Source organism: Ursus maritimus, unplaced genomic scaffold (assembly GCF_017311325.1).
Source record: "Ursus maritimus isolate PB19 unplaced genomic scaffold, ASM1731132v1 scaffold_19, whole genome shotgun sequence".
NCBI lineage: Eukaryota > Metazoa > Chordata > Mammalia > Carnivora > Ursidae > Ursus > Ursus maritimus.
In genome coordinates this window covers 11122765-11138423 of record NW_024424341.1, presented here as the reverse complement: position 1 = coordinate 11138423, position 15659 = coordinate 11122765, and the positions used below count along the sequence as shown (strand labels likewise).

The 15659-nt window shown below is 35.7% G+C and overlaps 1 protein-coding gene across 1 annotated transcript in view; it reads right to left on the bottom strand.

The window, feature by feature from the left end:
- The window catches only part of CHD9 (chromodomain helicase DNA binding protein 9), a 214081-nt gene that overhangs the window by 92893 nt on the left and 105529 nt on the right, over positions 1-15659 (bottom strand). The window contains 1 exon segment of the mRNA XM_040633303.1: positions 3736-4067. Coding sequence (XP_040489237.1) covers positions 3736-4067 — 332 coding nt within the window.

The window sequence follows — 15659 nt, the reverse complement described above, 5'->3', positions numbered from 1 at the left end:
TCTCAAATCACACATAAAAACCATAAGAAAATTCTACTCGAAGTCACAGAATGAATTTATTTTAGAATCTAACTCTCTACTATTACCAAACCATTAGCTATGTCCCTGTGGTTTCGGTGAAGGATTGGCTTGCCATTTCTGTTTTTGATTTAACAAATCAAATTCAGCCATTTGGTAACATTTAATATTTAACCTCCTACTCATTCATTCATTTCATAAAATTCATTCCATTCCATTCATGGAGCATCTATTATGCACCTACTATTACTAAAGAAATATCTGCTACTCGGGGCGCCTGGGTGGCACAGCGGTTAAGCGTCTGCCTTCGGCTCAGGGCGTGATCCCGGCGTTCTGGGATCGAGCCCCACATCAGGCTCTTCTGCTATGAGCCTGCTTCTTCCTCTCCCACTCCCCCTGCTTGTGTTCCCTCTCTCGCTGGCTGTCTCTATCTCTGTCAAATAAATAAATAAAATCTTTAAAAAAAAAAAAAAAAAATCTGCTACTCTAGTTGAAAGGCAACTTGTTTGAACCTGACTGCCAAGAACATGACCAACATTAAAGTAGAAAAGGCTCTTTCCCTACCTCACTCTTTTACACCTGCCATTTCCATTTCAACTCACCATCTTCCACATAACCCTGGGCAACCTTTCAAGCTCCAGGCAAATTTCAAACAAAATTTACCTCTCCTAAATGCAACCCTAGCTACCTGATAAACAGCATCATGCTTATATGAAAAGAGCCATTAATAAGTTAACCTATTACCCTCTTAACAATTAGCAGCTGTTTTTGTTTTTCTGTTGTTGGTTTTTTTTTTTTTTTAAGTAGACGTGCTCCTGAAGTGAGCACTGCCTGCCTAACTTTTTAACTGGTCTTATTTAGGAACAGAGCCTTAATGGAAAGAGAACCTAGGCATATGAGTGAAAGTTTAGGCTTGAAGAAAGGGGCGTGGCTCCCGGCCGCAGACTTCTCTCTAAATAGCTACATGCTATTTATGTTTTCAGAAATAACGACTAACATTTATTAAATTCTGGGTACTGCTCTATACGCTTTAAATGCTATTAAATCATTTCATCCCCAAAATAACACCATGAGGCAAGTACTATCATTATCCCCTTTTTACACGGAAGAAATTAAAGCTTGGGGAGGTTAAGTACTTGTACAGGGTCACACTGCTTATAGGTGATAAAACTGGCATTTGAACAAATGCTCCTGGCTCCAAAGCCAAAAAACTTAACCAAATTAGCATACTGTGTGCCAATGTAATTCACAGAGGTGCAAAGATGAGATTGTACACAAGTGCTCTGAAAAGGGCTCTTTTTTCCTTGTACTTTTTAAAAAATTAATCTACAAGAGTAGCAGAAGTGCTAAAAAAGGTCTCGAGCACACTAGCAAGCAGAAGCGGTACTAGTTTTCTTCTTTCTAGACTGTAACAAATCACATGTGGGGTGGATGAAATGAACACCAATTCTGACTATGCATCAACTATAGCTTAGTTTCCAAATTTAGCTACTCTCAAAATTTCTATTTCACACTGCTGGTGGTTAAGCTCCAGCATACATTCCCTTCAGCTTTATCTGGTATCTGTCATTTGATAGTAGCAATAGCCCAACTGTTCTCAAACTAACAGAAAAATAAAACTTTCACAAGAAAATGTTTAATATATCATAAAATGCTATTAATTAAAATTATGCAACTAAACTTAACTATCTAAATGACTTCACACAGAAATTAAAAACTTGTCAAATTTAAATATAGCAGCTTATTGGAAAGTACAGTAATATTTCAATTGACTAGTATAGGAACTTTGGGTTGTATATGAATTTCATTTCCAACTATGTTTTCCTCCAACATGACAACTTTTGTCTTCGATAAAGATGACCAAGAAGTCATTGTTTTACTCCAACAGTTTAATAACAATATATAAGGCGAGCTTCCATTTTACTTCCATTTTACTTTACTTGGCTGCAACTTATTAATTCCTCTATCAAAAGGATACTCTTATACTTTCAACAAGTTTTTCTCTAGCAACTGCTCAGTGTCTTGCCATGTATTTATCTTTCCAATACAATTTTCACTTATTCTCTCAAGAACGCTCTCTCTAAAAATAAAACTACTAAATTGATCAACACTGTGCAATATTAAAATCATTTGTTATTAATAATCTACCTATTTCTAACAAAAATATAAATATCACAGATAAGTCAGACATTCTACTGCAATATATTACTATTCCCTACCATATTCACATTTCAAAAATCCACGTTTCTCTCTATTATGATCATTTCTAATTTCCCCTTACGTATATTGTTTTTCTTGAAACAGATTCACTTCTGGTATCTTTTGCCTCTACCTATTCCCTCCCAAACTTAAACTTATTGTAACTTTTGAAGTTTCTCTACCAGTTTCTCTTGGTTTGTGCATTATTTTTTAAATGCCCTTCCAAATAGTACAAGTTAAAACTGGAAAACTTTAATTATACTAACTCTTAATACATTAAAGGATTAAATATGGGATTAAATATGGGATTTCCTAATTAAAACTAGACATAATATTAGAAAAATAAGATATTTTCATGCCAAAACCTTTAAATATAAAAGGAGCAGAAATTTAACTTTCAAATTTCATTTTTGCTGCCTGCAAATAAAATGCAAAAATCACAAACATTAGTCACTGCTCTATTATGGCAAAAGAGCCCCTGTTATTTAATGGTTTGGACTGAAAGGAATCAGGATGTGACAATATAATTCAGTTTGGTGACTGCATTTAAAATGCTGAGAATTAATTTGTTTTACAAATTTGTATTAGTTCTAAATATCTACATAATGTATAAATTATTTCTTAAGAAAATGAAGATTTTCATAATAAAGGAATTCTTTACTGTGTACTTTGTGCGAGAAAAAAGAAAACAGATTAAACCCTTTATCTAAAATTTCACGTAAAGCTTTCAAAAATGATCAAATATTCCTGCAAAAATAATTCTAAACTGTCGCAGCCTTAGGTTATTTTTACCCCTGCATGCAAAAATTTAAATATAATACAAATATTAACATTTATTATATTTTATATTTTTAATGTATCCGATGAGCAGTCAAATAAAAACACCGATGATTAATGTACCCTTCTAGAGCAATTCCTTGGCCTTATAATTCTCTTGGAGCATTAATCCTCACCTGGCCTCTTTATTACATAAAGTAAGTCAGAAAGACCGTGAGGGAGTAGACCAGTAAGAGCTGAGAGCTGCTCATCGTTGATTTAAATGGTCTTAGTTTTCTTGTCATTCCGTTTAGTCCAAAGTTGTGGGTTTATTAGAAAGGATTGTATCTCACATTTCCAAACCATAAGGTGCCCGATGAAGTACAACTAAGAGGTAAGGCAATCTTACACAAGATTTCAAGGCACTTTCTGTAAAGAAAGTGAATTTGGAGCTGGCACAGAAATGGGTTTGGTTTTGTTTTCTTTTTTTCTCTTTTATGTATGAAATATTTTCCTATTTTAAATTCCTTTTACGATTATTAATGTACAAAAAGCTATGTTCACAGAACTGTAAAACACAGTAAATCTTGGAATATTTCCCAATTCATTCAGAAAAGGAAATAAGGTATACACAGTATCCAACAACTTAAAACTTCAGAGTGGGAGTAAATACATAACACAAATCAAAAGTAAAAGATGAGACACACTGCACTTTGACAAAAAAAATTCAAAGGAATTAAATTTAATTCTTAACCAACTTACCCAATTTTTGCCTTCTCTTTTAACTTAGAACAAGTTTTTGTTCTTTTGCTCTCTTTGTCCTTTGGCTTGGATTTCATCCGTCTACCTTTCTTTTCCTCTTTTCCTTCAACTGAAGCACTAGGAAAGTTTTCAGGACTCATTACTCGTGGAATATTGCGTTCCCCACGTTCCTTTGCTTTTGCTATGGCCTCTGATATGATCCGATTCGCCTTTTCTTGCTTGCTTTCTGATTCCACTTTTTTCCTCTGCTTCTTCTCAGACATGATCCTCACCTGGGTATTCTGCAACTTAGTGTATGTCCCAGAACCATCACTCTTCTTGGAAGATGGAGGCTAGAGAAATCAGAATACTTTTTATACAACGTTTCAGAGTACACCTAAACAATTAACATGAATTACGAACGTTTAAAATTATGCTTAGAGTAAAATACATGAGCCAGTATGTGAGTGCTACAAACAAATTTAAAATTAAAACAGTTTGCTGATCTAGAAATTAGTGTAGGTATAAAATAAAAAGCTCAACTACGGCTTTTAAAAATGAAGGTTAAAGAAGGATAATGTAGATTCACTGATATTTTCACAGCGTTCTTGATTAGTTAGTTGATTCAAATTCTGTCCTGTAAATACTGTGTGCTTTTGAAATAAGTCTTTTCTTGCCTCCTCACTCCAGAACTCCAAAAATTATTAATAAATTTAAAATAGCAATTTTAATTTAGAATGACTACTCCTTAGTTGATTATAATTTTTAGAAATATAAAGCTTCTCTGCTTTACAAGAAATTAGAACTCGAACCTGAAAACATTTAGATCATTTTTTAATGGGCAATCTATGCAGCAACATAGCTAGTTAGTAAATAAACATTCCCATACTTAAAATTAGAGAAAGTTTTAGTTTTTCTGTGAAAGAGTTAAATGTGAATTTTTTCTCTTTCTATATCATCATTATTTTGCTCAAGCAATTCTGAAAAAAAACACCAAGTTTTACAGTTTTACGTTAAAATTATTAATATTTTAGCAATATCACAGGAAGCAAATCAACAGCATTTAAAAAAGAGTATCTTCTTCAAACACGCATTCATCCACATATACTTAGATCACAGTTTTGTTATGTTCTTACCCGTAAACATGCCTCTGACTATAGCAAAGGAAAAAACCACCAGGAATTTCCACACACATTTTCATGCTGATTCCAGTGTGTTTCACTGGATATCTTTTCTATACCTGCCTCATCAAAGGTTTCATAGCAGTGCTGCAGCACTGGGAAAGGAAGGAGGGCTTAGAACGCTCACTAAAATGCCACCTTAAGGCCTACAGGCTATAACAAATAACCAAGACTCGAGAAAACAGCAACAAGCTCAAGATGGCGATGCAGTACGACTCCCGCAGCAGCAGCCAGTAATAAGGAAGGTTATTCAATCCCATTAGCCTTTTAGCCCAAAGAACCCCTCCTCCTCCCACTCATTCAGGCTTTCACTTACCCTTCCTCTTGGCCTCTTCACTGAAGACATTTTTGGCGTCAGACAAAGGCTTGCCCTCTGCTTTTTCACCACCCCAGGCAGTGCTCAAGAAAAAAGCATTGAAAGAAGATTCCTAAATGGCCTATTTAGCAAGCTGCAACCTAGAGATGCACAACCCTCCACAAACACACATTGTGATTTATCAACACATTTCTGCCTTGGCAAGTTTATATCCACTGTTCATCCTATTTAGATATGAAAACGGCTGTAAACCCCTCCTAAAAAGCTGAGTTTCCTCAATAGCTGTAAGCAGATAGCCAGATTCCAACAAAGCACAGAAAGAAATGAATGCACAAAGCATCAAAATGCATCAGCATGAATATTAGAGATGTCGTTAAAAATACTGACTCCTTCTGCGGAAGTAGGCCAGCAGATGGTGCTACCAGTTATTATTCCATTAGACTCTGCAATTTAACCCCCGATGGACTGTTCTTCCCTCCATGTAACACATTAACTCTCGCTCTGCCACTTCCTGCAGTCAAGTTTTAAAAAATACACCTAAAACCTGATTTAAGAGCCCATCTGAAAACTAAAACTGTGGTGAAATGGCTTTATGTAGCTACCAATATTAACAGACAAAATCCGATGCAATTTTTACTGGAGAAACATACTTTTCTCCAGGATACCATGAAATACTGGAAGTAGGAAAATAGCCCACGAGCAGCAAAGGGTTAAAGAGCAGGTCATGCAAATGAACACAGAACAAGTGACTTCTCTTTAAGAAATTAGATAAGTTCTCTTCTGATTCTTCTAACAAACAGCTAACGATGTTGTTTTTAAGACAGACGAAGGAAACTATTTTCATTTAAATTCTAAAGAGAAGTTCAAGATTTCGATAACAACACAGGAAAGCTGCCTGTATGCCCACGGAGAATAAATAACGACACTTAACATTTTTTCCTTATATAAACCTGAAGAAAAACATTAATTTATTTTCCTAACACAAAAAACTCATAAAACCTTTACCCTTCATGTTCTATTTTAACTTAACTATGCAGTTTTTCAGATAAAATTTTAGTTTCAGTTGCTTGCTAAAAATAAATAACGAGTCCTCCTGAATTTCATCATCAATACAACTTTTCTTTCTATAAAAAACTGAGACTATTTTAATAAACAACGCCCTAACGTACCTAAAACAAAATTTACACTGCTTCAAAATTCAAGTTTACTTCTTTCATTAATACCATTTTTTTCAGTTGGTCCTGGCAAGTTATCTGATATTTCTATCAAAGAACATTTTTTGTTTCTTTCCTTTTAAGCACCAAAGGTCTCAAAATGGAGCAACATTACATGACCAATGTCCAGGAAAGACCAATGTGGACAGCAGGGGAAGAAATTAAAGTTTAGAGAACCTCTAATGACAAGGAAAGGATCTGACTGCCCTGAGAGGTTGTCTACATAAAAATCACAATAACCAATAGTAAGGGCTAACACTTTAAGTATTTTTCACATAATAACTCATTTAATCTGGAACAATAGGATAATGACAATAATGGAGAGAAGAGGATTAGCAAATGGTAGATACACTCTTATAGCAATATTACAAAATGCTAGAACAGCCTGAGCACAAGCAAAAAAAAGTCATAATGATAACAATAATAGTAAGAGCTAACACATATTTAATCCTTACTGTGTTCCAGGCACTATTCCTCATATTATATATTACATTAACTCAATCTTCAAAACAACGCTGTGAGGTATGTACTTACAGCTGAGGATACTGGGGCATGAAGAAGTAACTCCCCCCAGATCACATAGCTGCTGACTGATGAAGCAGGGATTAAAAGGCAAAGAACCTCATTATGAAAACCATGCTCCTAATCATATGTGGTTCAAATAGCATAATGTACACAGATTGATCTGAATACAAAAGAAGCCAAATGACTTTCTCAAAATTGCAGAGACACTGGATAAATATAGGATGAAACGAATCTTTTCCTGTGCTCTTTCTAAGATGTAGAAATCAACTAGATATGGGCAGGTGAAGAGCAGGAAGAGTCAATGCTTGGTTTCTAGACCAAGCACTGGTATAGGAGAAGGTAAAAGAAATAGGATATCTAGTCGAGAAAGGATGGGTATTATGTGTGTGATAAGTTTAAAAGCTCTAGTAACTGAAAATTTGAGACAGCATCCTCAGAGAGGTCAGGGCTGGAATGGAAGATGTCAACTCTCTTGCTGTTTTCTTTCAATATCCTTAACTCACTGACACTACCCTCAGAACCTAGGATGATTTCCAAAATATCTCACTTCTCCCATTAAAGCTTTTCAATAGATTCTATTACGTGACTCAAAATTCCAATTGTTTAACAGTAAATCTTAACAGTAGACAACAATAACAAAATCCATGGTCAAATATTTCTTCTGCTATCAGAACACAGTATTTTAAATTTATATTCCCACAGAACATCAATATTGAGGGGTTAAGTAACTAAACATTTTTAATGTAGGTCACTTCCCAATTCACACGTATATCACAAACACACAAAAAGATGCTACAGTCCTTCTCTTTTCCTTATATAAGCAGTCATAAAATTGTCAAGTCTAGTTAATTGTATTTTGTTCTATTTTCCTTCCCATCCCACAGCTCCTGCTGTATCAACTTCCCACTTATTATGGTTACACTGTAGTTATACAGAAAAAATCTTCCTTATCTGTAGGAAATATATATTAGTCTTTGGTGGTGATGAAACATCAGGTCTGCAATCTACTCTCCAACCCTTCACAAAGTGAAAGAATTTCTTTGTACTTCACTTGCGATTTTTCTGTAAGTTTGTCATAGTTTCAAAATATTTTTTTTAAACACAAGTTGATTAAAAATCAAATATAAAGACAAAGGTCATACTCCCCAAAAACCTCTATGGTAAATGACAAAAACAATACTTTAAAAAGAAGGCATATATATTAATATCATATCTAAATTTTTATAAAACAAAGAAGTCACAGCAAAACATAAAGATGATTTCATACGTGATATATTAGTTATGTTGATAGCAACTGAAAGGAATATATGGAAGACCTGGTATATCATATTTCATTATTGGGGAAACTCAAGGATTTACGGTATGAGTGTTTTTCAAACCACAGGTCATGACCTAATAGCAACTCATGATATAAATTTAGTAGGTCCAGACCAGCACTAAAAAAAATGAAATAGAACAGAATAAAAAAGTATGGTTTCTAGCATTTATGAATGCTACCTGTTACAAAATTAAAAAGTTTTCATACCCGCGTTACATCTTTTTCCCTCATGAGAGAAAAAAGCAAAGAGATTTGTCCAAGAAATTAGATGTGTTAAAATCTTGAGGGGGAGGGGCGCCTGGGTGGCACAGCGGTTAAGTGTCTGCCTTTGGCTCAGGGCGGGATCCTGGCATTGTGGCATCCAGCCCCACATCAGGCTCCTCTGCTATGAGCCTGCTTCTTCCTCTCCACTCCCCCTGCTTGTGTTCCCTCTCTCGCTGGCTGTCTCTATCGAAAAAAAAAAAAAAAAAAAAAAAAAAAAAAAAATCTGAGGGGGAAGTCAGATCTCTCCTCTCTTGGTGGAATGATTTTCCCACATACTCACCCAACCCACACTGGGAATTTGTCCATTTCAAATATTTTAGTGGCATACAAATAATTTAGATTATTGAATTACCAGTGTGTGGACAGGAATGGAAATTACAAACTTCCAAAAAGAAGGGGAGAATAATCACACGGCTACTATACATGTACTATAGAATCCAGTCTCCTCTACTGGGGGAATNNTCTATTTCATATATATTTTTATTTTTATTTATTTATTTATTTATTTATTTATTTATAGTGAGTGAGCACAAGTGGGGGGTGGGGGGGGCAGAGGTAGAGGGAGAAGCAGACTCAGCTTGGGGCTTGATCCCAGGACCCTGGGATCATGACCTGAGCTGAAGGCAGACGCTTAACTGACTGAGCCACCCAGGCGCCCCTATTTCATATATTTTAAAGTAATATGAAAGAATGAAAGGTCTCAAATATTAAAACAGATAAAATTACTTAGAATAAAACACAAAATAAGGAATTTTCAACAACACAGATAAAACTGCATGATGGCTAAAAATCTTCCAACCTTTCTCTGGAGAGAGGACTGTTAGGCTTCAGGCCCAGGGGGTGGAGGTAGACGGAGGGTCCAATAGAAGACAAGATAAAACAGAAAGAGATAACAAGCCGTGAGCGAAAACGAGTGTTACTGCCTAGAGAGACAATGCAGAAATAACAGAAGAAAACCAACCGGGAAACCTCAAAACACTAAGTTCAAGGAACTAGCAGATGAAGAAGAGCTAATGAAGGAAAACAAAGAGAAACTACAAGAATGGTAAGTTGAGTATCAGCAAAAGAACAGTGTCGTGGAAGCCAAGAGGACAGAGTTAAAAATTCTGCAGTCAAAAAAAGTAAATATATTGGGGTGCCTGGGTGGCTCAGTCATTAAGCGTCTGCATTCGGCTCAGGGTGTGATCCCAGTGTTCTGGGATCGAGCCCCACATCGGGCTCCTCAGCTGGGAGCCTGCTTCTTCCTCTCCCACTCCCCCTGCTTGTGTTCCCTCTCTCGCTGGCTGTCTCTCTCTGTCAAATAAATAAATAAAATCTTAAAAAAAAAAGTAAATATAGTAATTTGATATTATAAATAAAACTTATAAGGCATTTTAGTTCTCTTAAATTGTTTATGGTAAGTCAGTGTGCTAGTTTTTAAACTCTTTAAGAAGTGTTATATTAGCTACTTAAATATTCATATAAAACCAACCTTCTAAAAACAATAAATTTATAGTTAATCTTAGCAATATGTGTCAAACATTAATGTGCTGACTTCTTTTGGTTTTTATTTATTGCATAGAACATTTTTTCCACAAGCTACCAATAAAGATCTGCTTTTAAAGAGAAAAGAAGGGGAAAAATTGACCCAAGAGCAAATTATAATCTGTCAAAAGTCTTTTTCTGAGTTTTACCCTTAGATCTATTTTCAGAGTTTTTGATGGAAGCAAAGCAGTTATTTTACTCTGCTTTTCTTCACATCCGTGAAGCGCCACGTTCACAAACTAAAAGGCCTACTCTCATCTTGTGACTTGTACTATACCCAGGTCTCCACTTTTAGCTAACCATGACATTCCTTTCTTTTTTTACATTGATACTGAACTATACATTGATAAGGTAATACTATTAAAAGTACTGCCTTAATTTTAGTCATCCACATAGCAATTCAGGCAAACAGTACATATTCACAAAAGCTATATTTTTCTAAATACAAATTTGTTTTATGACTTATAGGAAATACGGAGAGAGGGGAACATGTTAGAGGACCTCATGGGGGTGTAATCAGCAAAATCCAGAATGTGGGAAACTCTAAAGACAAATGACTTAATCTCAACAAAGGATCAAAAAAAAAAAAAAAAAAAAGAGAGACTTAAGACTAAATGATAAAAGAGAGAGAAAAAAAGGGATTCTTAAAATACATATCAACCAAATGTAATGAGTAGCCCTTGTTTTGATAGGGACCTGAAAAAGTCATTGTAAAAATTGTAAAAATAGGGGCGCCTGGGTGGCACAGCGGTTAAGCGCCTGCCTTCGGCTCAGGGCGTGATCCCAGCGTTCCGGGATCGAGTCCCACATCAGGCTCCTCCGCTATGAGCCTGCTTCTTCCTCTCCCACTCCCCCTGCTTGTGTTCCCTCTCTCGCTGGCTGTCTCTCTCTCTGTCAAATAAATAAATAAAATCTTAAAAAAAAAAAAATTGTAAAAATACATTTATTAAACTACTAAGGAATTTTAACTTTGGCTAGATATTTGATTATGAAGCAATGATAATTATTTCTTTGGTATAAAACTGATTTTGCAGTGGTGTTTTAAAGACAAAAATTTTTGTCTTTTAGATATATAAGTTGAAATATTTACAGATGAAGTAATATGATTGAGATGTGCTTCAAAATAATCCATGGAGGGGGTGCTCGGTGGCGCAGTAGTTTAAACATCTGACTCTTGATTTCAGCTCAGATCATGATCTCAGGGTCTTGGGATGGAGCGCCATGTGGAGCCCCATGCTCAGGAGGGAATCTGCTTGAGATTCTCTCTCTCCCTTTTCCTCTACCCCTCTCCCTACTCACTCTTTCTCTCTCAAATAAATAAAATCTTAAAAAAAAAAAAAATCCATGGAGGAGGTGGGAATGACAGAGGATCATATAGATGAAACAGTGCCTATAACTGATTGCTGTTGTACCTGAGTGATGCCTACTCTACTCTGGTGTACACTGAAATGCTTTGTAATAAAGAAATTTAAAAAGTTATATTCTGGGAATAACAAGTAGCTTGGCATAACAAGAAAAGCAGGTGCATGTAGAAGAATGATAAGCAACAAGGACTGAAAGGCAATGGGTTAGATTATCAAAAGTGTTATAAGCTACGCTAAAATATCTGGACTTCATGCTGAAGGACTGAGGGAATCAATAAATGATTACATATAGAGAAGGGTATCCAATTTTTAGATTTAGGGTTGCTAAGTGGTTTCAATAAAAATACCTGAATACTCGATGAAGATCTTTATTTATTTATTTATTTTTGAAAACTTTTATTTATAAAAAGGCCATACACGATAACAAGTAATATTTAACCTTTCATGTGAGTGTGTGTTGCTTTTACAATGCTGTATTATTTAAAAGTTCACCTCTTGCTTCCAGATAGATCGAAAGTATATTTTAAAAACATCAAAGCACAAAACCTCACAAAGTTTACTACTTACTTGGCAACATTAAATATACTGCATTCATCAGTCCATAAATTAGGCATGACACTACAAGCTATGCTCAGCATAATGTTGTGATTTAGGGAATAGGCTCTGGAGTCAGCCAGCCCCGGGTTCTAGTCCCAGTTTCATCATTTACTTGGGCCTCGGCTTCCCCATCCGTAAAATGGAGATATAACAGTATCTACCTTGTAATACTAGGGCTGTAGTGAGGCCCAGCAGAAAATGTGCTTACTGTGGTGTCTGGCAAATAAACCCTCAGAGATGTTAGGTATTCTTGTTGTTGCTGTGATGTGACACTCTGCCCGTCTCAGTGATCATTCAGATCAGGGGTATACGATGTCAGTATACCTTATTACTTACTAGGGATATTGACTTTGATTGCTTGGTTAACGTGGTGTCCACCATGATTCTCTACTACAAATCTCTCCTTTTATAATTAATAAGTATCTTATGAGACTAAACAAATATCTTGTTTCTCATATACATTTGCCCAGTAATTTTAGCATGCATTGATGGTTCTTGCCTGTAAAAATTATTGTGATATTTGCCTAATGCAAATTTTCTATTCCTTTCATTCCTCCCACATTTTCTATTGGAATTCTATTGTAAATAAAGCTGTCTCTTCTCCCTATTTATTCATTCAATTATTTACATAAAGCATATACTATACTATATATAGTATAGACTCATGGATATTTATTTTATTCTATGGGTTATAATCTGGTACTATGATTATTTACTTGTTCAGATTGTCCCAGCTTTGGCCATTTAGAATATGTATGGCCATTGCCAGGTAACAATTCAAAATATCACACCAATAAAAAAATTAAAATATTATAGATAAGTATCACTTTGGTAAATAATATTAACTTCCCACAGCACTTTTTCTAAAATGCTTCTTAGGGGAAAAATTTTTAAAAAGAAGTGTTTTGTTTTTTTTTTTAAAGTTAATTTATTTAAGTAATCTCTATAAACAACGTGGGGCTTGAACTCAGGACCCTGAGATCAAGAGCCACACGCTCTTCTGATTGAGCCAGACAGGCATCCTACAAAGAAATTTTTTTAAAGACTTCTTGAATATGTTAATTTACAAACCATTTTACAGCCCCAAAGCTTCCACAATTTCTGGTGTTTTTTCTTATTTCATTTCACAATATTCCCATGTGGTTAAAAATAAGATCAAATATGACTTCTAACTGGAGATGAAAGAGATCAGGCACAGATGGGACAAGTACATGTCTATCTCACTGGAACAACAGCAGAGTTCAACTCTTAAAAAAAAATCATTTTGCTAAGTATTGCCTACCATTCCCACATAGGTGACAATTGATCCAAAGTTCATAAAGCATTGAATTTATGATATTCTGTTAGGAATCAGAAACCTTTCCAATTTCCAAAGCAGTTTATCAAGTGGCCATTGTTGGTTTTTCCCCAGCCTGAGAGACTGGAGTGTGGTGGTGGCATTCTGACAAGACCCAAAGGTGAAGTACACTCTTACAGCCTCCACAGGTCCTGATAAAGCAGAAGGGCAACAGTGTAAGCAAATTAACCACGCAGTTACATAATTGGCTTGATAACACTAACCACCACAATCTCAATGCTTTTGGCAGCGTTTCTGAATGTATCAATAAAATAAATACCAAGGAAAACACCTCTTTCATGTCTTTTAAAGGGGAAATTGAGAGTCAGTTATGTTGAAAGACACTTAGTTTTTGTATACACTGCATTACGAAAAACGAGTGTTAATTTTCAGAATTCTGAGATAATTTCTAAAAAACTATTAGAATACTCAAGTGATTATTAACAAACATAAATGATGTGAGGGGAGGCTAACACAAATACATTTGTAGTAAGGACAATAAGGCATTTAAACCTGATCTACAGTTGTAGGCAAAAGAAATATAATTTTATTAGATGTCGAAGAGCAGCTAGATACAAAAAGTCAAAGCATTTTAAAAATCACAAAGTTTATGTAATTTTGCCATATTAAAATTTCACCTTGCAGAATGCAAAGTAAGTAATGAGAGAAACTGCATCTGTGGATGTAATTCTAACCACCAGAAAACAAATTACTCATGGAAGCAGAAGTGATGAGAACTGTATGAGAACGCTAAACAGGCCCTTCTGGGGTCCACGACAGCCTAGGCATAGCAGTTGTGTGTCACTGACTTTATAAAGATAGAACTTTTAAAGTTAAAGAAAAAAAAAGGTATCATCATATGACCTGAAACTACAAAATGATGGACAGATCAGTAAGGTAGGAAATGTAGTACCTCAAGTCAGGACTCGAAAACAAAATTCCAATACTATGAGCAGAAGTGATTCTAAGAGGGGAAAAAGTGTCTCTGAAAGTATTGGTTGCAGCCATTCAGATTTCAAGGAGCAAAAAACAGAATTAGTAACAACATGAGAGGCACTGACATGTAAGAACAGTGTTGTGAAGTCCACAACGACTTAAGGTTTGATAAATGACTAAGGGCAATTAAAAATGTTCCACTGGCTGTTTTGAACAAGAACAGCTAGGATCTTGCAGGCACCGTGTGTGAGGGTAGGATGGATAGGAAAGGGAGGGGAGGGGAGGAGGGGAAAGATGACAGAGAACATAATTCGGACAGGAAAGGGTGTCATCCTGATGTTGAGTCTGAACCTGGTGGAGTCATGCTACATTTAAGAATAGGAAGAAGCAGACCTAGTCCTGTCAAGTGAGCCCTTCCAAAACTTCCAACTGATTCTACTTCCTCAGCTTGCGCTAACCCCTCCAAATGAGTATTTTCGGTTTAAATTTGTGAACTGGTGCCATCTGGTCAGTCTCCTGGGTTCCTACTGGCCTTTCATTTCAGCCTAATCTCTCTTCAGCCACCCTACCATTAGTTCTTAATTAGCCTCCCTCTTAGTGCGCACCCAAAAATGCTGATTAAAAAAAAAAAAATCTTATGAGGCTGAATCTATAAATGGGCATGCTTGCACACATACACAAAACAACTACTTAAGTAAAAAATAAATGGTACATGCCTGAACAGCAGCTCATGTGAAAAATACCAGGGAATTTTAGCTCACTGTAAACGAAATGAGTGTACGGTGTAATGAGCTTGCCAAAAAAGCAAATTCAATCTTAGACTGCACAAACAGAAATGTGGTATAATGAACAAGATAATTACAGTATACTCTAGTTTCACCAAGAGAAATTTATTCTGCTTTGGGTTTAAGAGAAACATGAGCTAGATCACTCATACAAGACATATTATTTGAGTACATACTACCTGCCAGACATTGTTACATGTGCTGGGAATAAAAGAGTGAACAAGATGACGAAGTTGCTGCTCTGATGTAGCTAAGATTTTAGAGAGGGAGTGAAGAAAATAGGAGAAACATTGGGTAAAGGTAAAAGCTATGCAGAGAATGAAAACAGGATGATGTGATTAGAAGTGGGAGGGTGATCATTTTAGAGGGGGTTCAGGGAAGGTCTAACTGAGGAGGCCATTTATACTGAAATCTGAATGAAAAGAAAGACTAGCCAAGCAGAGACTGGAGGAAAGATGAATCAGAAATCATCTTAAGCAGGTATGAGAAATTAGCTACAAAGCAAAATGAACGACATACTGGTTTTATGTCTTCGTAAGTTGCCCTACTGAGTAACATTACTACTAGCCATACTATACTTCCCAG